Genomic DNA, 25,134 nt, shown 5'->3' on the forward strand with positions numbered 1-25,134 from the left:
TCTGCGGCATCTAACAACTCGGCTGAACTCTTTAAAATCTGCAAAGAACTGGCCAATCCTGCCACAGTCTCTACCTCTCCTTTCCCTTCCCAGGCCCTCTGCACGGCACTGGCTTCTCACTTCATTTCAAAAACTCAGGACATCCTGTCCTTACTCTCCTCCTATTGCCTCCATCCCTCTATTCCCTGCTCTTCCTCTGGCCCTTCTGCAGCCACCCCCCTCCCTCCTTCTCTGCCTGTCCCCTTTTCTCTGCAGACGAGGTTTCTAGACAAGTCCGATCTATGAAAATCTCGTTGAAACAGGTTCACCCCTGTTCCTCAAACTATCAAGGACTCCCTGGCTCCTGCCCTGGCTGATTTCTGCAATCACTCCTTCGCCACTGGAGTCTTCCCATCCCCCCTGAAGCACTCCCTTGTGCACCATCTTCTTAAGAAACCCTCTGCCGACCCCTCCTGCCCGGCTAACTATTGCCCAATCTCCATCACTCCCTTCCTGGGCAAGCTCCTGGAGAAACTGGCCATCTCCCATCTTAATCTCCACCCTGAATCTGTTGGTTGTCTTCATGACCATCAGTCTGGCTTCAGGGCTGCGAGAAGCACGGAAACTGCTCCGCTGCACATCCTTGAAGACCTGCTCTCCAACCTTGACTCCAGCACCCCGTGTGTCCTCATCTTGCTTGATCTCTTCTGCCTTTGACACTGTCAACCATGCCATCCTGCTTAACCGTCTCTGTGATAACCTGGGTATCACTGGTCAGGCTCTGGCGTGGCTGACTTCTTTCCTCTCCGACCGACCCTCCCAGGTCCAACTTGGGTCCTTCCTCTACGATATCTTTTTCTCTACCTGTGGCGCCCTCCAGGGATCTAACCTCTCTCCTTGGCTGTTCAACCAATACCTGGCACTCCTTGCCCACCGCATCGCTGCTCTCTGCCCCAATTTTCAGTGCTATGCGGATGATACCCTGAGGGCTCCCCCCCACACCCACCCATCCCTCCATCCCCTTCCACCATCCCCTTCACCCTCCCTCACCTGAGCAAATTGTTCTAGATACTGTTCCATTGATTTGTTTCACGTTTGTATATTATGCTTCATTCATTACTGTATCTGTTGTTACTTCTGTAGAGGCTTTGGTGTAAAGAGCTATATAAACTCAATGAACATACCCAGCTCATTTTCAGGCTACCCTCGGCATCCTCCTCTCCTTCCCTCATCTATGACTGTCTGTCTGCTATCCAGGAGTGGTGTGCTGCTAATGATCTCTGCCTTAATGCCAGTAAGACTCAGATTCTACTCATCGGCACACGCACTCCCTCCTTCCCTGCAGCTCTCTGGCCGGCCTCTCTTGGCCCTCTTCCTGCTCCCACCTGCAAGCCTAAAAACATTGAGGTAATCTTCGACTCCACACTCTCCTTCTCTCCTCACATGTCTGACGTCTCTAAGAAATCACACTACCAGCTGCACCTCCTCAGAGGTATTCTTCCTTTCCTCTCCTTCCCCCAGAAGCTCACCGTCTCCAGAGCCCTGGTTCTCTCTAGGCTGGACTATTGTAACAGCCTCTATCTAAATCTGCCTGCCTCTACTCTCCGCCCTCTGCAACTTACCCAAAACAGGACTGCGAGACTTGTCCTTGGCCTCAAGCCCAGGGATCGTATTTCTCCAGGACTGAAATCTCTGCACTGGCTCCCAGTGGCTGCAAGGATTAAGTTCAAAACCCTCTGCATTGTCCACAAGGCCTTCTGGGGCCTGGGGCCGCAATACCTTCAACTCTCTCTTCCCAAATATCTTCCTTCTCGGGCTCTTCGCTCATCCGCCTCCAACTCCCTCCGGGTCAGTCGCTTCTCCAAGCAACGAGTTGGTGGTCGATCTCTCTCTTCAGCAGGGGCCTCCCTCTCGAACAGCCTTCCTGCCTCCCTGAAACTTGAGGAGAACCATCTCCGGTTCTGGAAACACCTCAAAACCTTCCTCTTTGCTTCTGCTTTCTCTCCCTCTCTTCCCTGCTGAAATTACTGGCTGAAACTGCACTGGTTACCTGGCCACCCTTTCTGATCTCAGGGCCAGGCCCCGCCTTTTGCACACCTGCCCTGCCTCCCTGGCAACCCCCGCACCTGGGAACTGTTTTCTGTATCCCTACAGTCCCCCTACCAGCAATTATGTCTGCTCTTACCTTGCACTTGCCACCATCTGGCCGCTTTTATTTATCTATTTATTCTTCTATCCCATGTCCTGCACTTTTCCCGCTCCCTTCCCCAGGCACTTTTCCCTTTCTCCCTATCCATGCACTTGCGCGATCTGAATGACACCTGGCCTAGTAGGATCGTTGTCTGTCTTCCCACTGTTTCCGCTCCATTGCCTCGTCGCGCCTTGAAACACTTGTGTATAGGCGCGTTATAAAATCTGTATCATATCATATCCTGACAGATCCATTAGCACTTTTAGTTGAGGTAGGGAAACCCCTCCTAGAGATGGGGAAACTTGTGTTTTCTCTTTATTTTCATAACTAATAAATGTTTATGCCAACAACCATGCCACCTGTGTGTCAGTCTCCTCCTTCTGCACCCTTACAGTATGCTCTCGATTATGCACTGTCAAAATGGGCTTGATGATGCATGCTCAATATTATCAAAACCTTGTGATTAATTTTCAATGAGCTTCATTGCATGACATGGAATGTCAGAGGGCTTAACAACAACATTAAATTGAGGAAGGTATTGGCCTAGGCCTAGGCCAAGAGACGCTGTTTCAGGCCGCCACCTCTAGCACCATCCTGCCTAGAACTTTTCTGATCACTCCCCAGTGGTCATTGCCCTGAAATTAGATGGCCCACAGAAGCCATGCCCCCCCCCATGGAAATGTAAGCATGAATCTATGCATGGCATACAATTGAGCAAATCACTTACAACAGATAGAGATTTTTTTAACACAACAACAGCTAATTGTCTGATTTTCAGGTGCTATGGGAGGCTTTCAAACTTTATGTAAGAGAGATTTGTATTTCATAAGAACACGGTATTTTGTAACAATCACAGCTGAATTAGACTCCTTAGAAAGGGAGCTTGTGAACCTAGAGAGATGTTACGCTGAGAAGAATACTAGTACGAAGGGATATTGCCTCTGCTTAGAATACATTTGAGGAACTCGGCCAATGTGAAATTACATTTCTGCATGGTAAGCGTGATGCTACAAAATATGGGGAGTCTGAGTGACTAGGTAAGATCTTATCCAGTCTTATTAAGCCTAAAACTATGCACAGCCGGATCAGAGCAATAAAGGATGCCAACGGCAACCTAGCAACTGACTTCTCAGCAATCGATGGCTGTTTCAAAACGTACTTCTCAGGTTTATATGCCTCCATGCTGCAGACGTCTGTATCAGAGATAAGAAATTACTTTGACGATGTAGCCCTTCTATTGCTCGGACGGCCATCGGGGTTGTTTGGGACACGAACTAACAGAGGAAGAAAAACTGGGAGCCATAAGGGGCCTGGCCCCTGTGTAAGTCACCAGACCCTAACAGGCTTAGTATCTAACTTTTCAAGCAGTAATCGGGGATCGAAATTAAAATTCGATGAGCAGGAGCCAAAAACAGCTCCTGGGTGTCGGGCATCATCCGGTAGGCAGCAGCTACCGCTGGGTAACCAGGAGCGAGTACCCAGCGCATGGTGAATCTAAATTCCACATTTTTGTCCATTTATTGATCCATTATATTTAAATGTGCTAGATGTGTCCTAATTCTTCTTCATTCACATTCCCAAATACTCATGTTACATATGCATGTTTGTAAGGCCCCAGTTGGTATCGGATGCCAAATGTAGCACCTGGTAGCTGTTGGTTTCAAGATGAACAGGCTCTCCTGGGCTAGAAGCAGGCGCAGAATAGCTCCCAGCTCCCCTCAATTCCGAACCCTACTATTCAGATATAATGATTCCTAAACTGTTGCATTTATATTAAGATTCTATTGAGCAGGGTCAGTTCCTCCCATATATGTGCAATGCCAATATCATGGTACTTTTGAAGCCGGGTAAGGATGCAACTGATACGCGGTTATACAGAGATTATACAATCTTTCCACACTTATTGGCACACAGGTTTCATCCATTAATGCCAGACAAAGGGCTTCATTAAAGTACGGTGGTTCAGGTAAAAACGGTGGTACTGCAGCAGTAATTCCGATACTGTTGCATTACTGCTCCATGGTACTACAAGTTTGGTGGTAACGTGGATGATTTACCTCACGTAGGCTCTGTTGAGGTCCTCAAATTTAGACTTATTGGTCAGATAGTTAATACATTATGTCATGACATGATAGGCCTAACGACAAAGTTAAATGTTTTTTCTTCTTGCGATCCTATTGCATGAAAGTAGACCTCAAAACGTGCATCTATCTTATCAAGCTGGAACCCAAATTACTGTTATCTGTGACATCAATTGCCAGAGGTGCTTGTTAAAACTAAAGCCTCGATGGGCCAGTCTGGTACGGGCCTGGCTGGCATGGCAGGACTGATTTGAAGATCTTTGGTCTTCTAATATGTTCAGTTCCTGTGGCCAACTAGTAGAGTGGAAGGCACTTCACATAATTTTTTCAAGCAAATGTTGTCGAACCTTTGAGCATAAAGTTGATAAACGGGACGTTGTCTTGCCGCTCACCTTATCGGAAATGAAGGGTGCCAGTTCTTTGCAGGTTCTCCTCACTGTCAGGTAGTGGCTTCTGGAGGTTTGCCACGGGGTAAATAACATGACAAAGAGTTGAAAATGCGGTCCAAAGACTGTATTAACTGTGGGGTGTGTGCAAGGTCTGCACAAGCAGGGTGAATCCTCGACACAAAAGCAACGGAGCAAAAGGTGCTCTCACAAGCACAGAGCATGTGGCGCAAGGGACCCCTTTGTCACTATTGTAATGTCCCAGCCAATGGGATGCCCTTAGTCACAGTATGTATACAGCTATCGAAGAGATTAAATGTGTCTTCTTTATTCAATATAAACACTGGAACATTTGGCCTGTCCTCAGTATTCAGGATGTCATCCTTTCCTGTACACTAGACGGAGAGTGGATGTGTAATTTGGGGGGTTATGGAAATAGTTTGAAGACCGCAGCGCTCATTAGAGAGTTAAGAGTTAAGAACTTTAGCGCAGAGGTGCTGATCAAAGTAGCAGGAATGGAGCCACATATAATGCTCCTTCGTTCCTACCCCCCTGAGCTAACAACGAGCCAAGAACCAGGCCGGTGTACAGGAAATATATTTTTCATTCATTTAAATTAATGGTAATAGAAATGTGCACGAAAATGTCAAACACCACTTTATCCATAGCACACACAATACACTTCTCAACATAAATAAATCACAAAGTTGAGTTGAAAAGAACACAAATCACAATTCTTTACTTTCTACAAATCTCACTACAAGAAATAATTAGCGCTGTGTTAAGGATTTCAATCAGGCAACACACACCTTAGTCTCGGCCCAGTATGTACCGCGCGATTGAAATGCTTATGTTAGATTAGATTCAATATTGAGAAGATATGCCACTCATATCACACCCCTTTTTCAAATACCCCGGTTCACAATGGACCAGGAAACATGCTGGTTGGTAAAGGTAATATTTATTTATTAAAAAATTCAAAGCAATCATAATATGGGGCGACAATCACCAATGTGGTGACAATAACAATAGGAATGTGAACAACGCACTTAAATTAACCCTTTAGCAACACAGATAGAAAAACACCAGAGAATAGAAACACTTTTGATTTTTGGAAAGATAGCACTCAAGTTAGGATTTCCCCCTGCAATGTTCCCTCAACCCACAAATAATCAAATCTGAATGGATATATAGAAGCAGCAGGTAATCAGGAATAAGGAATAGGAAACAAAATTCGAATCCAACCTTCCCTCCCTAAATGAGAGGGAAAAACGGATTTGAAACCATTGCAATGTCAAAATGACACTCGAAATGGCTGAATAAAACCATGAATGTGTGCAAACATCCTTAAAGAAGTACAATTCTTTACTGGAGCAACATTGGAAAGATACTAACAATCATAAGCAATAGATTGAGCAAAATCCTACAATTCGAAATTGAATGGAAGGTTTAAAACAATTTATAATCGAAATAACAGTGTAAAACTTTGCAAAAATGTTAATTCCCGCCTGAAATTAACCAGATGGTTTTTGATAAAAAAAACAGATGCGGTTTAGAAGTAGGGGGATGGCTATGGATCTTGGGTACAATCTGGAAGTGAAATTAAGTCTCTAGCTATTAAACCGAGGGAGATATGCAAGATAGTATGAGGTCTGTTTTTAGAAAAATCCGGTAGTGAAAACAGAAAAGAAATTCAGTTTGGACAAGAACAGTTTTACTCTATACTAGAGCATTCAGGCTAGAATACCAAATAGGGACACAGTAAGATCCAGGGTTGATTCATGAGTTCAACCCTAGTTACCCAGCGCCCGCCCTGGCGGCACCAGTGCGATCACTCGAAATAGGATTGATAGCTTAGGATTTACAAGACCAGATAAAAACGACTAAAGAAATGGCGTTTAGCAAGATAAATCAATGAATAAGTATTCTGACAATGTTACAAGTTATTAAGGTAAGGATAGGATGGTTTAGAGATTGGGATAGGACAAGGCAAGGTATACTATGGTTTTCTATTGATACTTACAGTCCACTTTAGTTTTTGGATTTTGGTTGGACCATCAAAGGTTCTGGTCAACACACGGATCTGGTCTAACAAAGGACAGCGGGCACACTCAGAGGGACAGATAAGCTGGGCAATTCTGGTCACCGGACTGCACTGGACTAGCACTTCTGGTTACTGGATACTACAGATCAGCGGGATGGCAGGTTTGCAGCAGGCATGCATTTAGTGAGCAGGAAGCCAGTTTAAATTCAGGATGCTTTCCCAAAACACCACAACTTCCCTTTGGTTATTTGGATAATTATAAATTGGGGCCTAGCTGAAGCAGGATCAGCAAGGTTTGGCCTTGTGGTTGGGATCTGGATTCTAGATGGATAATTGCAAGAAGACAGGAACAGACAGGACGCCGGGCAGAAAATCGGGAATCAGTCAGGAATCAATGGGCCTCATTAGGACCCTGGCGGAGAGGGTGTTACGCCAGCGTAGTGCATGGCGTACCTCTCCGCCATACTACGAGTTCCCGTAGCGCCATGGAGGTTTTCTCCGCCTGGTTTTACCAGCCGGAGAAAACCATGGCGCTACGGGACCTCGTTGTTAATTACGCCACCGTATTTTACGGTGGCGTAATTAACTCCTTCCCCACTCCCATTATACCCTATGGGGCAAGAATGGGAATGGGGAAGGGCAGAATGGGGATTGGGGATTTACCGCTCCGCCGAGGTCGGAATGGGGCGGTAAATCCGCCAACCCCCATGGCGCTATCAGCGGCTTTCCGCCATGCTTCGCGGTGCATTTAGCACCGCGAAATCCGCCTGGGTCCTAATGAGGCCCAATGTGTCCCTATGTGTTGTCAGGGGCTCTTATTTATAATGCCAGGTGACATCATCACAGTATATGACAGGGGCAGGCTTTACTACACACAGCCCTAACAATAGGATTGGGCAAGGGTAGTAATCTCCGCCTTACTCTCTGCTGGTTGGATTTCTAAGGGGCTGATGTCAGGTTTATGAGGTGAAGTTTACAATGCCCAACACTCCCACATTTACTTTACTTAAAATCCGATTTTGCCAAAGACCTACATTTCTTTACTTGCAATCTCTTAGAAAATTATACACAAAGGTTACATATGATGTGCAGCACAGATTAGTCCAAACCGCCAGTCTGTGCGACCTTGTTTTCCCTTTCTGATACATTTTGGTAATTTTAAACATGAAAGATTTGGCCTAAAATTCCACAACTTTGTACACAGATGCAAATTATCCCCAGGGATGTATGTACAAAATGTTATTTTTGCAACATGGATGCTTTTCTTGTAATACAACATATATCACCATTTCTGTTCAGAGTGTGTCAAGACATTCTACCAAGTTTTAAAATACAGGCCGGAATTCCTCTTTTACGCTGTGAAAATTCCAAATTTTTCCCAATTTTGGCAGCTGAGATACAAGTCTTTTAAAGTACTTTATAAAATAGTCTTAAGAACAAATGGGAGTCATTGTCTGTCATTTTCTTCTTCCCAGCTGACACCAACTGACATTTCCTTTCAAGCAGGATAGGGGGTTGTTTCAGCCTGAGTGAAGTTTAATGGTCTTTGACACCTCCGGCTTCCTTTTCTGGGGAGCTGCATTGTCCTGAATTCCAACAGAGACAAATGTCTACTCCACCCTATAACTATCTGTGGGTTGGCAAGATCTGCTGGGAGAGATAGCCCTTTTGGCAGAAAACCTTTTCAACTTGGTAACTCAAGCCACCCTGGGTTTAACATCTTTCACTTTTGACCTTAAATCCAGAATTAAATAAGCCTGTTACATCAAATAACACATGTGATATATTCTCCTCAGTAACAAACACCTTTATATTTCTAAAGACAAGTAAAACTTTTATTTACCAGTGTACTGTTTTAAAACACAGGCATTAGTTTTTCCTTATTTTGTAAGCAGCCTATTTTCACACGTGGTGCAAATTGACATTTCTTTCTTTAATTCGGTTTTGGGCAGCTCACTCAGATCTCCCCAATGTCCTTGCAGCTAAAGTCATTTTTCTTTGAATGCATGAGTTTTATCTGAACTCTGGTATATGAAACTGACCAGGCTCAGATAGTTAAGTTCTTTTGAAGAGAGCTGGTGTTTGATACACTGTGGAGAAATGTGCATGCTTTCCCGTGTGAGTAAAAACAGAGTTCTTGATGTTAGCGTGGGAGAGAGATCTGGGGATTGATGTGCCCCAGGAATCCTGGCGGAGGATTTGGGGGAGGGCTGATAGGTCTTCAAGGTGCACGACTGTAAGGGAATGCGCGCTTAAGATCTGCTTTCAATGGTACTTTTCCCCACAGAAACTACATGGGATGAATCCAGCCTACCCTGACACGTGCTGGCACGGATGCGGAGGGAGGGGGGACCTCGGTCATCTGTGATGGATTGCCCTGTTATTCAATCCTTCTGGCTGGAAATTAGATCAAGGATTAAGGACATATGCGGAGTGCTGCTCCCTATGGTCCCCCTTGTAATGCTGCTGGGTGACACACCTGACGATGGACTATACCCGCAGTCGGGCCCCAGAGGGGACTTAATTACTCAACTGCTTATGGCAGCTCAACTCACGCGGGCCAGATTTAGGAAAGAGGTAGAGGGTCCCCTATTGGTGGGTGAAGGTTTGGGAGCTACTGGAAAAGCTAACGGCCACAATAGAGGGAAAGACATCCAAGTTCTCCAGAATCTGGGGTCCATTCTTGGAACACATGGCCGAAAGGGAGCATATGTTTTTTCAACCTAAATTGATTAAATACCTTCTTAAACCATGACAAGCCTTGGCTATGGACTAACCATTTAATGCGGGAAAGTCTGGACTTTTGCGGAATTTACCTCCTATGAGGGCAATGTTGGTAATAATGTTGTAATGGTGGTGGATGTGATGGTTGTTTTTTTTTTTCTTTTTATTTCTCCTCTTGGTAGTTTTATGTAGTATTAAGTCAAGCCTCGCCCTAGAGCGTGTTGATGAACTTAAGAACAGATGAATTGTAACTAAGTTAAAATGAAATTTTGAAGCATTGATTGAGCGGTATGATTAATGATATTACTCCTACGTCCCATCCCCTTTCCTCCATACTTATGGGACATCTCTCTGTCCTGTGGGACGGTAACCGGAGCACTTTGTAAAAAGCATCCAAAAATGTTTTTCAAAAATGTGTCCTTCCTCTTTCTTGCGCGGGGCCCGGCACGTGGCCGTAACCCCGCCCACTCAAGCTCTGCCCCGCACATCAGTCCTTTTCTCCGCTCGTTCGGGACTGGACGCGCTTGCATCCTCGGAAGATATTCTTCCTTTTTTTCCTCTGTGGCTCTCGCTAGCGATCATTTACTAGTCTGTCTGTCGTTCAAACTAGACTTTCCAGATTGCTCTTCGTGTCACCGTCGCTTCGCGAGGGCGGATCCGCATCCTCTTTGCCTAGAGTGTTTGGGTCCGGATCACCATTGGGACGCCTGTTTTTACGGCGAATCCCTCTCGGTCCGGGCACTTTAACGTCAGTTGGAACGATGGGAGGAGGTGTTCCGGCGAACTCCTCCTTTGCATTTTCAGGCGTTCATCTACGAAAAGAAGAAACGCCCGGTAAGTTCGTTACTTTTCAGAGCACCCCGGCCAGGGGTTACCTTTCCGGTTTCCTCCCGGGCCGGGAGGGGCGTTGATCGCTCTGTCACCGGGGATTGCCCTGAGGTGCCCGTTGGGCCTAATAATTGTACTGGAGTTTTCTCCGAGCGTCTCCGTAAGGGGCCTGTGGATTCGATGGTAAGGAGCTCTTTCATTCCTCAACAGATGTAGAGTTCACCAAGACGAAGGATAGCACTCAAACGGCTAAGTACTTGTCGGTCCTTGTTAAGACCCCCTTCAAAACCCAGAGACTGCTGTCGCAAAGCCGACCCTCCTCTGGCTTTAGGGGCTTCCTTGACCGGAAATTTCGCAGAGTGGATACCCCCTCGGGGAATAACCCTCGCAGACAACAACTGCTCTTCAGCCTCCTCTTCAGGTTCAGGTGGCAACACCACCGTAAAACCTGCAAAATGAGGGTTTTATGCGCTCGCACGAGACCCCGGTGGGAGGACACATTGCGTCTCATTGGGAGGCGTGGCAGACCATCACCGAAGACGGATGGGTCTTGTCAGTCGCTTGGGCGGGCTTCCGCTTACTCCTACCCCCTACCCCACCCTTCAACCCGCCTTTTCAGCTGTCGGGCTTGCCCTCCCTCAAAGCTGAGGTTAAGAAACTTCTGCACCTCAGAGCTGTGGAACACGTTCCCCTTGGAACGAGGAGAGGACTTCTACTCCCATATGTTTACGGTGCCCAAATCCAACCAGGCTGGCCTGCGCACCATCCTAGACCTTTCCCAGTTCAATCTTTTCCTACCCCAAGAGAAATTCAAGATGATCACGCCCGGCCAGATACAGGTCGTCTGTTATTGCTAATAGGTCTTTGACCTGGCGATAGAAAAGGACTGATGGGCGATGCGCGGGGCGGAGCCGAGGTGGGCGGGGTTACGGCCGCGTGCCGGGCCCGGCGCAAGAAAGAGAGGAAGGACACATATTTGAAAACAAATTTTGGATGCTTTTTACAAAGTGCTCGGGTCCCGTCCCTCAGGTTCCGAAGCAGTCCCCGGAGGAAGCCTTTTTCTGTAAATTTCAGACGCTCATGCGTACCGACCCCATGAGGGAATATTTCAAAGGGCTTTTTAGGGAGATATGTCCGCCAGCGCCTCCGGCTCCACCCGTTCCTCTGGTGGTTCCGCTGGCGCCTCCCTTGCCCACTGTGTCTTCCCTGAGTCTTCCGCCTTTGCCACCATTGTCCCCCGTGGACAAGGCAGCGCCCGACACGGCTCAGCAGGATCCTGACCTGTCGGATGACGCGCAAGGCGATCAGGACAACGAGGATCTGCCCCGCTCTATCAGAGCTTTCCATGACCGGGTACTGGACATGATGGCTTTCTTGGATGTTCTGGTGCCCGAGGCACCCGCTCTGCAGGAGGGCGTGCTTTCTGGGGCGTTCCGCCCTGTCTCCCTTGGAGTGTACCGGCCTGTTCTTGCAGAAGGACGTTCTGGCCGAGGTCCGTAGAGTCTGGGAGAAGTCACACTCTGAACTTTTCATCAATAAGAAAATTGACGCGCGATACAGGCTGCATTCTTCGGAAGAGGTGGCCCTGTCGTCTTGTCTGCCCCCCTCCTCCACAGTAGTGGCTGCGGCCACTTTGCAGTCCAGGCCTGCAGCATCCTCTTCCACGACGGCTGCTCAGGTTCTGGGAAAGGAGGATAAGCTCCTTGACTCCCTTGGAAGGAAGATTTTCCCCAGCTCGGCCTTGCAGCTCAGGCAGGCCAATGCCGAACTGGTGTTAGCGGGGGCTAATATGTGGATGTGGAAAGGTCTGTCGGAGTTTGAGGAGTTCATCCCGGTCGAGAAGCTGGAAGACTTTAAGGGGGGATTGTCCGATGGCAGGGTCCTGGCCCAGGATCTCCTGGAGGCTGCGGCTCATCACGTGGACAACTTGGCTCGGTGCCTTATGCTGGGGGTTGATACCTCATGGCAGGCATGGCTGCATGCCACTAAATTTTCGAAAGAGGTACAGGACAAGGTATTGGACCTTCCGTTCGATGGTAAGGAGCTCTTTCATTCCTCAACAGATGTAGAGCTCACCAAGACGAAGGATAGCACTCAAACGGCTAAGTCCTTGTCGGTCCTTGTTAAGACCCCCTTCAAAACCCAGAGACCGCTGTCGCAAAGCCAACCTCCTCTGGCTTTAGGGGCTTCCTTGACCGGAAATCTCGCAGAGTGGATACCCCCTCGGGGAATAACCGCTGCAGACAACAACAGACTCGGTTTTTCTCCCGTGCTCAGCCTCCTCTTCAGGTTCAGGTGGCAACACCACCGAAAAACCAGCAAAATGAGGGTTTTATGCACTCGCACAAGACCCCGGTGGGAGGATGCATCGCGTCTCATTGGGAAGCGTGGCAGACCATCACCGAAGACAGATGGGTCTTGTCAGTCGCTCAGGCGGGCTTCCGCTTCCCCCTTCCCCCTACCCCACCTTTCAACCCTCCTTTTCAGCTGTCGGGCTCGCCCTCCCTCAAAGCCGAGGTTCAGAAACATCTGCACCTCAGAGATGTGGAACCCGTTCCCCTCGGGGTACAAGGGGAGGGCTTCTACTCCCGGCTGTTTACGGTGCCCAAACCCAACCAGGCTGGCCTGCGCACCATCCTAGACCTTTCCCAGTTTAATCTTTTCCTACCCCAAGAGAAATTCAAGATGAACATGCCCGGCCAGATACGGTCCTCCTTGCAGATGGGCGATTGGCTCAGTGTGGTGGATCTTCAGGATGCGTACATGCATATTCTGATTTGGAATCCACACAGGAGATATCTCTGTTTCTCTTTGGGAGAGGAGCACTTCCAGTTTCGAGTGCTTCCTTTTGGCCTCAGTTCAGCGCTGCTTGTCTTCACGAAGATGATGTCGGTGATTGCGACCTATCTTCGTCTGCAGGGTATCCATGTGTATCCATATTTGGATGACTGGCTCTTATGCAGCCCTTGTCTGTTGAAAGCAGAGGGCAATCTTCAGTCTCTCCTTCAGCTCCTGTTTCATCTTGGGCTGTCGGTGAACTGGCGGAAATCTTCCATGACGGTCTCGCAGGACTTGATTTTCCTGGGTTTTCGCTGGAACACGATCGACTGCAGAGTGTACCTGACCGGGGACAGGATGGCGGATCTGTTAGCCACGTGTCAGATGTTTGCGCAGTCGGAGAGCATGTCGGCCTGGTGGTTCCAGAGGCTTCTGGGCCTCATGGCCTCGTGTGTGTTGGCTCTTCCTCTTGCTCGTCTCAAGATGAGGCGTACCCAGGTGGCTCTTCGGAGTTCTTGGGGTCAGGCTGTGGACCCAGATTCCAAGCTGATAATGATTCCGGCTTCGATGAGAGTGGACCTGGAATGGTGGTCATCTCTCAGCAACCTGTCGGTGGGTGCGGGGTTTCAGGACCCAGTCCCTACGGTGACGATCACGACGGACTCCTCCCTCCTGGGGTGGGGTGCCACGTTAGATCCTCTTCAGGTCTCGGATCTCTGGGCGCCTCAGGAAAAGCTCCTCCACATAAATCATTTAGAGCTTCTGTCAATCTTCCTAGCGCTCCGGGCGTTCAGACCGGTCATAGCCAACAAAGTGGTCCGCATATGCACGGACAATGTGATGTCGATGTATTACATCAACAAGCAAGGGAGAACCAAGTCTCCTCCTCTCGTGGATCTGCCCATCCAGGTGGGGAGTGGGCTGTGCTTCATGGTGTTTGGCTGCTTGCAGTGCACATCCCGGGCCAGCTGAATGTCACAGCAGATGCCCTCAGCCGGCGGACAGTGGTCAGCTACGAGGGGGAGTTGAAGGCGGTGGTCCTCTCATGGATTTTCTTGCATTGGGGCACACCGGGGGTGGACCTCTTCGCTACGGTGGTAAACAAGAAGCTTCCTCACTATGCCTCCAGAGGGGGGTTGGGAGCCTCCTCTCTGAGGGATGCACTTGAGATTCCATGGCACAACATGAGAGCTTACTCCTTCCCGCCTCTGCCTCAAGTCCATCGAGCGATTTGGAAGCTGAAGAACTCGGTGAACTGTTCCCTTCTGCTCATAGCCCCGTGGTGGCCGGCCATGTTTTGGTTCTCAGAACTTCAACACCTGTCGGTGTATCCGCCGATCAGGTTACCAGTGGCCCCCGATCTTCTTTACCAAGGGGAACAGCAGATGTGGCACCCCTCCCCACAATCGCTCAGCTTGGCGGCATGGTGCCTGAGTTAAGTCTTTAGAACATCTTAACTTGTCTGCGGATAACATGCGTATTATCCAGGCAGCCAGGAAACCCTCGACTGGATCCCAATACAGAAGCAAATGGCTCAGGTTCTGTCATTGTTGTTTGGAAAAACAGTTGACCCAAGGGGGGGCTTCGATTGACATGGTGCTGTCCTTCGTATATTTCCTAGCAGAGTCGGGTGTTCACGTTCTGTCATGCAGAACTTACCTTTCAGCTGTCTCCGATTATCTTTCTACGGACCAATGCTGTTACTCTCTGGGTAATCCAGTGGTTAGGAGGCATTTTGCAGGCTTGACACGCCTCTACCCTCCAATTCGTAGTCCGCACCCGCCGTGGGACCTAAATGTAGTCCTGACGGCATTGTGCCACAAGCCTTTTGAACCAATTGCTACGGTGGACCTCAAGTACCTATCCTGAAAAGTGTCTTTTTTGGTCGCCGTTTCGTCTGCGAGGCGGGTGAGTGAGCTCCAGGCCTTGTCGGTGGAGCATCCCTTTTTGGTTTTTCACAAGGATAAGGTAGTCCTACGGACAAATCCTGCTTTCCTGCCGAAGGTGGTAACTGTATTCCATCTGAATCAGTCGATGTCCCTGCCGGTCTTTTTTCCAAACCCTGCCTCAGAGGCAGAAAGGGTTCTGCATTGTCTTGATGTCAGAAGGGCTCTTAAGTTCCATCTGGACAGAACTTCCGAGCTTCAGAGTTCTTCTCAACTGTTTGTAACTTTTGAGTAACCCTCAGTGTAAGCAGGCGTCTAAGGCGACTATTTCTCGGTGGATCGCCCCCTGCATTACGGAGTCTTTCACTGTCCAAGGGCTGAAACCTCCTAAGGGTATTCATGCACACCTGGTGCGGGGCAAGGCAGCCGCGGTTGCTTTTCAGAAATATGTCATCTGGGAGTCCATCGCTAGGGCAGCTACTTGGGCCTCCCCATCTGCTTTTTGTAAGCATTATTGTCTTGACATGAGCTCAAGAGCTGATGCTCAGTTTGGTCAGGGTGTGCTGAAGAACCTTTTTCAGTAAGTGGTATTTCCATCCACCCGTAGTTCCTCTTAGGAGTGCTTGGGAATCTCCCATAAGTATGGAGGAAAGGTGACGGGACGTAGGAGTATAACCAGGTTACTCACTGTAGTGACCACCTTACTCCTAGTCGATAGTCCCCTTTCCTCCATACGCCCGCCCGCCGTCCCCTCTAATAAGGTTCCTCTGTTATTGCTAATAGGTCTTTGACCTGCCGATAGAAAAGGACTGATGGGCGATTGCCCCAGTTGCAACAAAAGAATTCCCTGGAAGGACAAGCAGCGAGTGTGCAACCTCTGTCTTCCAAGGGACCACGACGAGGATCAAACCAAAGACCCTAAAGGACCGAAAGACCAAACGTTGGGCCCACCACACCATGCAGGCCAAGGCCACCATGGTCGTGGAGGGTGCATCTAGCGACAGCAGCATCAGCGTCTTTTCGGATGACTAAGGCGATGCGGAACCTAGACCCGACCCCATCAGACAGGCCGGCGGTGCTGTTACGGGGACGACACCCGGCGGCAGTAATACACACAAGACAGCCCACACAAAACACCCTTTGGCCAAAAGTCAAAGATAACATTGTCTACACGGCCGCACACAGCATCGAGATCATGATCGCCAAACGACAGGACCGCAAAGGCCACGAGACAAATACAGCAACTGAAAGCCGAGCGTCGGAAGACGTGTCTCCGGCCCTTCCGTCCGCCAAAATTCGACAATCCTCATTAACGTCAAATCGGTAGAAAACACCAAGACCTCGAACATATCCCATATGGTGCAAAAACATGTCCCGGAGACTCTCCTTAAAGGGAGAACTTAGGAAAAACACTCTTCGAAGAGTCACCATTCCCATAGGGAGAAAGTGAGTGCATCACATAAGGAAAGAGAAAGTGTTTCCCAAGGGGAGGGTACTGTAGCAGCAGCTATGAAGAACAAGGGGCAGCCTACTCCAGAAATACCTCACACCCCTGTAACTATACCAAGTTCCTCTCATTGGTCCCCGCAATACATTGACAGAGTGATGAGACGCATGTCCTTTATGGCAGATTTATTTAAAAAAAAATCCCTAGACAATACAAAGCATTCAAAACATGCTGCCAACTAGTGGTGCCTCGTTCTCTCAACCCCCACAAAAAACGGCATGTCCAGACACCATTCAATTTACCTCTCAGAAAGACCCAGACCAATTTGATCTCTATCTTCCCAATACAGACTCTGAGGAGCAAGATACCTTAGGTGAAGTAGACCATTAATATGATGAGGATGAGGAGGACGTTTACATCTTACCCTCTCCAGATCACGTTGACCCGCCGGTGGCAGACTCGGCGGTGGACAACCAACTTCTATATCATGACATGCTCTTGAAAGCAGCAGAGCATTTACAAATTCCAACTAAGGAGACACAATTGGACTAGGATTTTGTAGAGGACATATTGGGGGACAGGAAGGCTGTAACCCAATTTATACCCATCCTACAGTCAATACAAAGAAGAATTCAACCCTCTCTAGAAACTCGAAGTCAAATGCGTGCAGTGAACCCTTGTATTGAGAAATTGTTCCACCCTGCGCCCACAGACCCCCTCTACATCAGGGGCCAATTGAAATAAGATTCACTAGTAGTGACCACGACACGGAAAAGGGCAGGAATGCCTCTAGCTTCATCGGAAGCACCACCCGAGAAAGAGAGAAGCTTTACACTTAAGGGAGGAAAGTGGCCACCTCAGCAGCTTTTCAAACAAGAATTGCCAACAATACCACTTTGCTGGCAAGTTACAACTGCCACAAGTGGGAGGAGATTTCAACTTTAATGGCCTCAGCCTCAGAACCTCTAAAGTCCCAACTGTCTCTCGCAGTAGCAGAAGGAAAGGCAGTGTCTAACTGCATCCTAAAAAATTACTTTAGATGCGGCAGATAAAGCTGGTATGATCATCGCTGAAGGGACACTCATAAAACGCCATGCATGGCTACACCAAACAGGATTTCCGTTAGAGACGCAGGCAACGCTCCTCAATATGCCTAGCGATCCTAATTTCCTGTTCGACAAAGTGTTTGAGGATGCGTTAAAAAGCGCTAAGGAAGAGTATGACACTCTTAATTCTTTAGGTGAGCTCACTAATAAACCATCAGGCCAAAGAGCCAGGAACAATTTTCGTTGCTTTCGATGACAAAACCCGCAAAGGGGTTCCGGTTATAGCCAAAATCAGGGCTCATCCTGGGGTTCAAATCAAGGACAAGCTTCTAAGGCTTCCAAAGGGGCCAGCGTAGATCACGCGGCCGGGGGATGTCCTCCACTTCCAGAGATGGAGCAACACCTCTGGAAAAAATGACCACCCGCTTCAGGCCCCGTGCCATGCCTCTCCAGTAGGAGGGCGTATAACACACTTCACCCATGCATGGGAGGGAATCACCAGGACGCCATCAATATTGTTCCGGCGAACCTGGTAAACAAGGGTATCTATTCAACCTACTTCCTTGTGCCAAAAAAAATCTAACAATGCGCCCAGTATTAGACCTGCGCCCTGCAAACACCTATGTCAAGCTACATAAATTCTGCATGACAACGCTACAAGAGGTAACCTCACTGCTAAAGCGGGGTGGGGCTACATGGCAACCTTGGTTATGAAAGATGCCTATTTTCATATTTCAATGTTCCCAGCACACAGAAAATGTTTGTGTTTCAAGATAGCAAACCAGCACTACCAATTCAAAGTGCTACCCTTCGGAATAGCATCAGCTCCAAGGGTATTCACCAAGGTACTGGCAGTGGTGGCAGCACACTTGCGCAGGGAGCCAATCCCAGTGTACCCCTACCTGGACGACTGGCTGATCACAGGGGAGTCACCCCAAATTTGCGGGCAAAATACACAAGGAACAATAAACCTTATTTTCCAAATGGGTTTCTCAATATACGAGAAAAAATCAAGCCTTTTACCAGACAAGACCAAACAGTTCCTAGGAGCTGTCATAAACACGGAAGAAGGGCTAGTCTTTCCATCAAAGGAAAGAATCCAAAACATGCTACTGCAAATACCTCAGTATCAAGCCGATCACCAGATAAGCGTACGCAAAGCCATGCATTTGCTCAGCACGATGGCCTCTTGCATTTACCTGGTCCCACATGCATGTTTGCGCATGTTCTCGATGCAGGAGTGATTAGCGAAACAGTGGTCTTGGGCAAGCGGTCAGTGGGACGATCTAGTGGCCATTTCGCCAACACTAGTACAAGCCCTTCACTGGTGGCCAAAGGAGAATCTGTTAAAGTGAAAACCCTTCCACGATCCAGCGGTGCAAGCGGTAGTTAACAGACTCATCACTCTCTGGGTGGGGGGCACATCACCTTCATCTCACAGCACATGGTCTGTGGACTCCCATCACTGCACAGAACCATATGAATCTGCTGGAACTTTTACCAGTATTCAAAGCGCTCCAAGCATTCGAAGCACAACTGACAAATCAGTCGGTACAGGTGCTAACTGACAGCACCACTGAATTGTTCTACATCAACAAGCAGGGGGGCACACATTCTCCAAATCTGTCCAAGCTAGCACAGAAAATATGTAAATGGGCACTCAGACGGGGGATGTTCCGAACTTCCCAACATATTCCAGGGGAACTCAACACCCTAGCAGACTCGCTAAGCAGAGATCCCCTACCAGAAGATCACGAATAGCAACTCGACACAAGCGTTGTAGATCACATTTTCTCACAATGGGGTCACCCCACGCTAGACTTGTTCGCTACAAGAGAAAACAAGCAATGCCCAGACTTCACGTCCAGGTTTCCCCAAACAGACTCCAAGGGGAACGCCCTATGGATGAGTTGGTCAGGGAAATTTGCCTACGCTTTTCCCCCTACTCTACTAATGAACAGGTGTAACGCTCGCCTGATTCCCGCAGAGGCGCCGGTCTTGACTGGGTGAATGCCGTATCTTCAAAGGTGATGTGTAACACACGGTTGGCTCTTTGGGCTGGACCTCTGTGCACTGTATGTCTGACTCGAAGAGTAAGATGTCTGCAGATAGAAAATATGGGATTAATGAACTGGGGTTATTGGGTGCCTCTCTCCTCTTCCCTTTCTCTTCTCCTGTAGAACCCCAAAGGTTAATGCCCTCACCTTAGGTAAGTGAACGCCGAGCTCTCCATCTGCCTCGGGGCAGGGTGCCGTAACCAGTTTCTTCACTGGATAAGGGTGCAGGCCTCTTGACCTCAGAGGACTGCTGTCCGTCGTTAACTGCACGAACGTTAAGTTCTGGGCACTTCAAATGTCTTAAAAGTCTTTTGTAATGATATCTCTTGTTTTGCAGGGTTCCGGCGCTGGCGGATGGCGGGCTGATGAGAGTTGAGGATCGAACCCGCGTGAGGAATAGAAGCGCCTGGAAGCACGTAAGTAAGCGCTTGTAGCCTGCTTCACGATGCGCACTAACTGTCCCTTTTATCTTGCAGGTACAAGTTCGGAGCTTTAGAGAAGCTGAAGGGTGCTGGAATACCCACTGGATTCGGCGTGGGAAGGAGTAATGGCACGTGAGTAATAAAGTTGCCCAATGTCTTTAAACGCACCTTCTTTTGTCTTTCAGACGCGGGATGCAGCGCCGAAGGCCTCCGGAGCGTGCAAAGAGCTGGTAAGCTTTTGTCTTTCAGATGCCGGAATGCAGTGCGAAGACCTCCGGAGCATGCGAAGAGTAGGTAAGCCTTTGTCTTTCAGATGCCGGAATGCAGCGCGAGGCGTTGGTGACAGCCGATGGACCAGGTAAGAGATGCGCTGCCACTGAAGACCGTAGTGCTAACCTGTTCTTTCTTTGTCTTTACAGGTGCTGCTGAAGACTGGATTCCAGGATGGTAAGCCTTTGTTCCCTTAGGCCCAGGATCAGAAGCAGAAGACACGATGAGCGTTCTGCTGCAGAGAATGCAGAATAACGCAAAGCAAGATTCATCCATCGGTTGTGGTTTAAATAGCCTCCTGTAGTGCTTAGGTGTCTCCTTCCACAGCCACGCCTAGGTAAGAAAAGAGTTCCTGCTTTCCAGAAGAGTTCCAGTGTTCTGAACCTAGGGAGTGGCTCCTGCCCCACCCAACAGGAAAAGTAGTCCCAAACAGAAGAGGATCAGGGGTTCAACTGGCAGGTAAGTAAGCAGCATGGTCTGCTGCAGGTAAGTCCACCCAAGCATTATGAGCCCGGCGCTTCCAGCGCTGGGACTGGGCATCTTTATGAGCCTGGTGCCACTGGCGCCAGGACAGGGTCCAAAAGGTCCCAATTGGGACTGGCTGGCACTCGGAACTGGGGTTATGGGTCTGCTTCCAAGGGAGTCGGGCAAGTCCTGATCTTTTGGAAGCAGAGATCATGACAACAGGGTGGTGAACAAGATTCACAGAGAACAGATGACGCTCATTCTAGTTGCTCGCATGTGGGCAAGACAACCCTGGTATCCACATCTACGCAAACTGGCGATGTGCGATCCCATCAAACTCCTGTGCCAGACCAATTTGCTAACCCAGCACGGGGAATAACATTACACCCTTAACCTCACTAAATGAACTTGGCAGCGTGGCTCTTGAGGCATAGAGTTTCAACATCTTAATCTACCGCAAAGGTGTATGGATATCCTCAAGGAGGCACGTAAACCGAACACCAGACACTGTTATTTCGACAAGTGGAGGAGATTTGTAATTTGGTGCCAGTCTTTACAAATAAACCCCATAGAATGTACTCCATTCCACATTCATCAGTACATCCTCCACTTGCTAGACTCAGGGTTAGTCTTTAACTCTATAAAGGTTCACCTGGCAGCTTTATCAGCTTACACCACCTCTCACAATAAGGTTTCATGGTGGAAGGTTCCCGTCATTAAGGCATTAATGGAGGGAGTAAAGAGACTCCACCCACCTATTTCAAACCCACCGCTAGGCGGAATCTCAATGTAGTACTTGCAAAGCTCATGGGACCCCCCCCTTTGAGCCAATGCATGAGTCGAGTCTTAAACACCTCACATACAAGACTGCTTTCTTGGTGACTATAACTTCCATAAGAAGAGTCGGTCAACTTCAAGCATTGTCAGTGTAAGAACCATTATTTGTCATCCACAAGGACAAATTGGTTTTAAGAACACACCCTAGGTTTTCACCTAAATTAATTTCCGAATTTCACGTAAACCAATCCATTGAGCTACCGGCCTTCTTTCAGAACCCAACAAGCTCAGCTGAGAAAAAACTCCATACACTAGATGTAAGGAGGGCGTTCCTTTACTATGTAAACAAGACCAGACCGCTCAAGAAAACAGGCCAACTGTTTGTTTCCGTAGCACCAGGCAGAGAATGAGACCGCATTTCCAAAAACGCCATCTCCGGATGGATAGTCAGATGCATACAGCTCTGTTACTCATTATCAAGCAAAACACTGCCTTTCACACCAAGAGCTCACTCCACAAGGGGTACAGGAGCAACTTTGGCTTTTATCGCAAATGTCCCGCTGGACACCATTTGCAAAGCAGCTACATGGAGCTCAGTACATACTTTCACTCAGCATTACTGCGTTGACACTCATTCTAAAGCAGATACACAGGTGGGACAAGCGATTCTAAAACATCTATTTGCTGCTGGACCTTCTCACAACCCACCACCTTCTAACACTGCTCGCTAATCTATGCATAGCATGTGATCTAAGCAGATTCCACAAGCCTCAGAAGGGATACATTGCTCACCGTAATTGTATTTCTGATGCTTGTATCTGCTTAGATTCACATGCGCCCACCCTTCCTCCCCTTGGAGTAGAAGGTGCATAGATGTTTATCTGAGCTTTATCTGATACTTAATACACCTGTATTCATGCTACATATCATGCAACCCCATGTCAGAAACAAAACAATCTGAGGGACCTCGACGTGTGAAGGACCGTGGGTACAGTGGACATCACACTAGGGATCGTATTACTGGCGCGCCCTGTCAACGTCCCTTTTTGAGTTTTGAAAACAACTGTAATACTGTGCAGTTTCCACTAGATGTTGGTCTATGCACAGCATGTGAATCGAAGCAGATGCAAGCATCACAAATACGAATTACAATGAGTCAACACGCACCATGTCCTTTTCCCTGACATTTTTCTTGTTAGTGGTAACATTTAAACTGCAAAAACACATGCGTAGCCGTTTTTGGGTTCAGTGTTTCAAAATCCTGCTTTTCAGGTGAAAGGGACCTTCAGTTTTCACTTGTAGCCACAAGCAAAGCCGTTTTTGTGTCAGTGGTGGAAAATCCTTTTTTCATGTGAAAAGTACCTTTGATTCCTTCTTCTTTTGTGGATTAAAATGCTGCTTTGCTAGTAACAGGTAGGCTTTTTCCACATGGCTCTTCAATTTTACTTGAAAAACAGACATGCAAAGCCATTTTTGTGTTGGTGTCCAAACGTTCTCCTTTTCAGGTGAAAGGGACGCTCCGTTTGGGGCCTTTGAATGCACCACACAGAATCTATACAGAGAATGATGTCTTTGTGTCTCATGTCCGTCTTCTGTCACCCTGTTCGGTATGTTTGTCTTGTTGTTTAGGGAGAGTGTCCATATCAGTGGTTGAGGATAAAATGAGACATACCCTGATGTAAAGTTGTCGAATTGAGAGAATGTTGGTGAGGTTTGTATACCAAGATGAGAACTATAATGTAAGTTGCAGAAAAGGTGTCCCTTATGGAGAAAAGCAATACAATAAATTCGGTGGAGGGTGGGGGCTTGGGGGAATGTATGCACTCTTCATTGTCTGCAATATCACATAGATCACTGTATAGCAGTAACTAGATTACCATCCTTGACTCCCCTTGTTTGGCATTATAAGTGCTCTCAGGGGCCATTGTCAGGGTAAAGGTACAGTGCACAATGCCTTGTATTGAATTGGACTCTCTCTGGTTTGAGTTGAGGTGGCATCTTCTGGTCCATCAAGTTTACGTTCTAATCTAGTAGCAGGATGCCAGCTGCACAGGATGACCAATATTCTCGAAGAGATGATACATGACGTAAAGCCAGCAGAAGCAAAAACATGTGTAACTTGAAATATGCTTATTTTAATCATTACATGAAGTGTTACAGACATTTTTATTGTGCCTCATAATACAGACGTGTTTTTCTTTTTAAACAGGGGAAGTCAAATCTCTTCGTTCTCTCGCCAGCCCACCTGCTTCCAAGTGAGGAAACATTTTTGCTATCTTACGTTTAATTCATGCACGTGCCAGTATTTTAGGCAACCGATACGTACAAATGCGTAAATTCCTTCTTGAGTATAAGTGTGCATGAACTGTGGCAGCACTGTCCCAGAAGGTGTAGGCAAAGTACTCGACTGCGTTACCCTTTTACACTTTGTGGTGCTCTTATGCGTGAGATCAGCTACTTGACCGGTAAAAAAAGAAACGCCTAATTCACGACCAAAACGTAGTATTAATTATGGGAGCATTAACTGTATTTTTACTTGCCACCAAACACGCCTGGATTACACGTTTACAATGCTGAGATTTTTTTTGGTTGCCTCAAAGAAAAGCATATTTATTTTATAAATATTGAACGACGCAGGAAAATGGTTTCATATCAAAGCTTGAGAAAGGTCGTGGATATAATATCTGGTCATGAAAACAAATGCAATCATGAGTTTGGTCCACATGATCCAGTGGCAGCACATTGAGTTGTGCTCACGTGCGCAGGATGCGCGTAGAAGCCCGGCCAGACTGCTGCCTTTGGTTGGTGTTTAGTGCCGGACTGATTTGCACATGGCGCAGGCCCCTTCTGTCCAGGCGCAAATGGGCTAGAAAGTATGGTAATGAAGGCTGTCCAGAGCAATGTAAGGGGTTGTTATTAATCCATCGCGTTTTCGTTTTTAGTTAAAACGAGAGAAGGATCTGGAAGTAATGTATCCAAACACATGGATGTGGGGATGTGGGAGGGCGGGGGGGTCGAAGTATGAGCTGCAACTTATTTTGTGGCATGGGGTGCACAACAGAAAATGGGATTGATAAAATATGTATCAGCTATTCATTGAAATCTGTAACTTATGTGGCCTGCCAGGCCTGCACCTCTCTCCTTTTGGACATTCCAACTCCTGGTGCCTTTGTGAGTCCAAACCGTTCGGCCTTTTAGCACTCAAATTACATGATGCTTGTCTGTTTTAATGTTCCTCACTCAGGCTTTGGCAGGGTCGGACTGGGGCATAACATTGTCCCGGGCACGAATGAAAAAGTGCCCCACAATTGCAAAAGGCAATTCATTACATTTTGTGGCAAACTGTTTCAATAGTACCCAAGACGGAGTTTTTAATAAAATGTAATGCAAATTGTGCAACAATTGTCAAAACTACTAGCTACAAAATAAATTAACTCATCAAACTGACCCACATTGGCCCAAGAAGTGGCCCACTTTGACCCAGAAACTGTCCCACACCAGCATTTTACGTTGTTGGTTTAGGCATTGCTCTGTTGACCTGTAAACCAGTGTAACCCTGGGCTTTGGCAATGGCTCCTCCTCTTTCTTTGTCCCCATGTTTTAATTTCGAATTGATTTCTAGTAACTTACGAATTTGTATTTCATTGCTTTTGTAAACTCTGTAAAGTATTTTTGATGTGACAATAATGTTCGGCCATTGATAGTCCAACACTAGCCAAGGGCCTTCCCACTCCTGAGGTTTTTATCAGTCTG

At 47.7% G+C, this 25,134-nt stretch overlaps 1 protein-coding gene across 2 annotated transcripts in view; it reads left to right on the plus strand.

The window, feature by feature from the left end:
- Positions 1–25,134, plus strand: part of GFM2 (GTP dependent ribosome recycling factor mitochondrial 2) — a 925,389-nt gene that overhangs the window by 246,333 nt on the left and 653,922 nt on the right. For both annotated transcript variants that reach the window (XM_069627482.1, XM_069627483.1), the window contains exon 4: positions 23,591–23,636. In XM_069627482.1, the coding sequence (XP_069483583.1) occupies positions 23,591–23,636 (46 nt within the window). The remainder of the gene's footprint in view (positions 1–23,590; positions 23,637–25,134) is intronic.

This window comes from Ambystoma mexicanum, chromosome 6p (assembly GCF_040938575.1).
Source record: "Ambystoma mexicanum isolate Mex_15411 chromosome 6p, UKY_AmexF1_1, whole genome shotgun sequence".
In the NCBI taxonomy this organism is placed as follows: Eukaryota; Metazoa; Chordata; class Amphibia; order Caudata; family Ambystomatidae; genus Ambystoma; species Ambystoma mexicanum.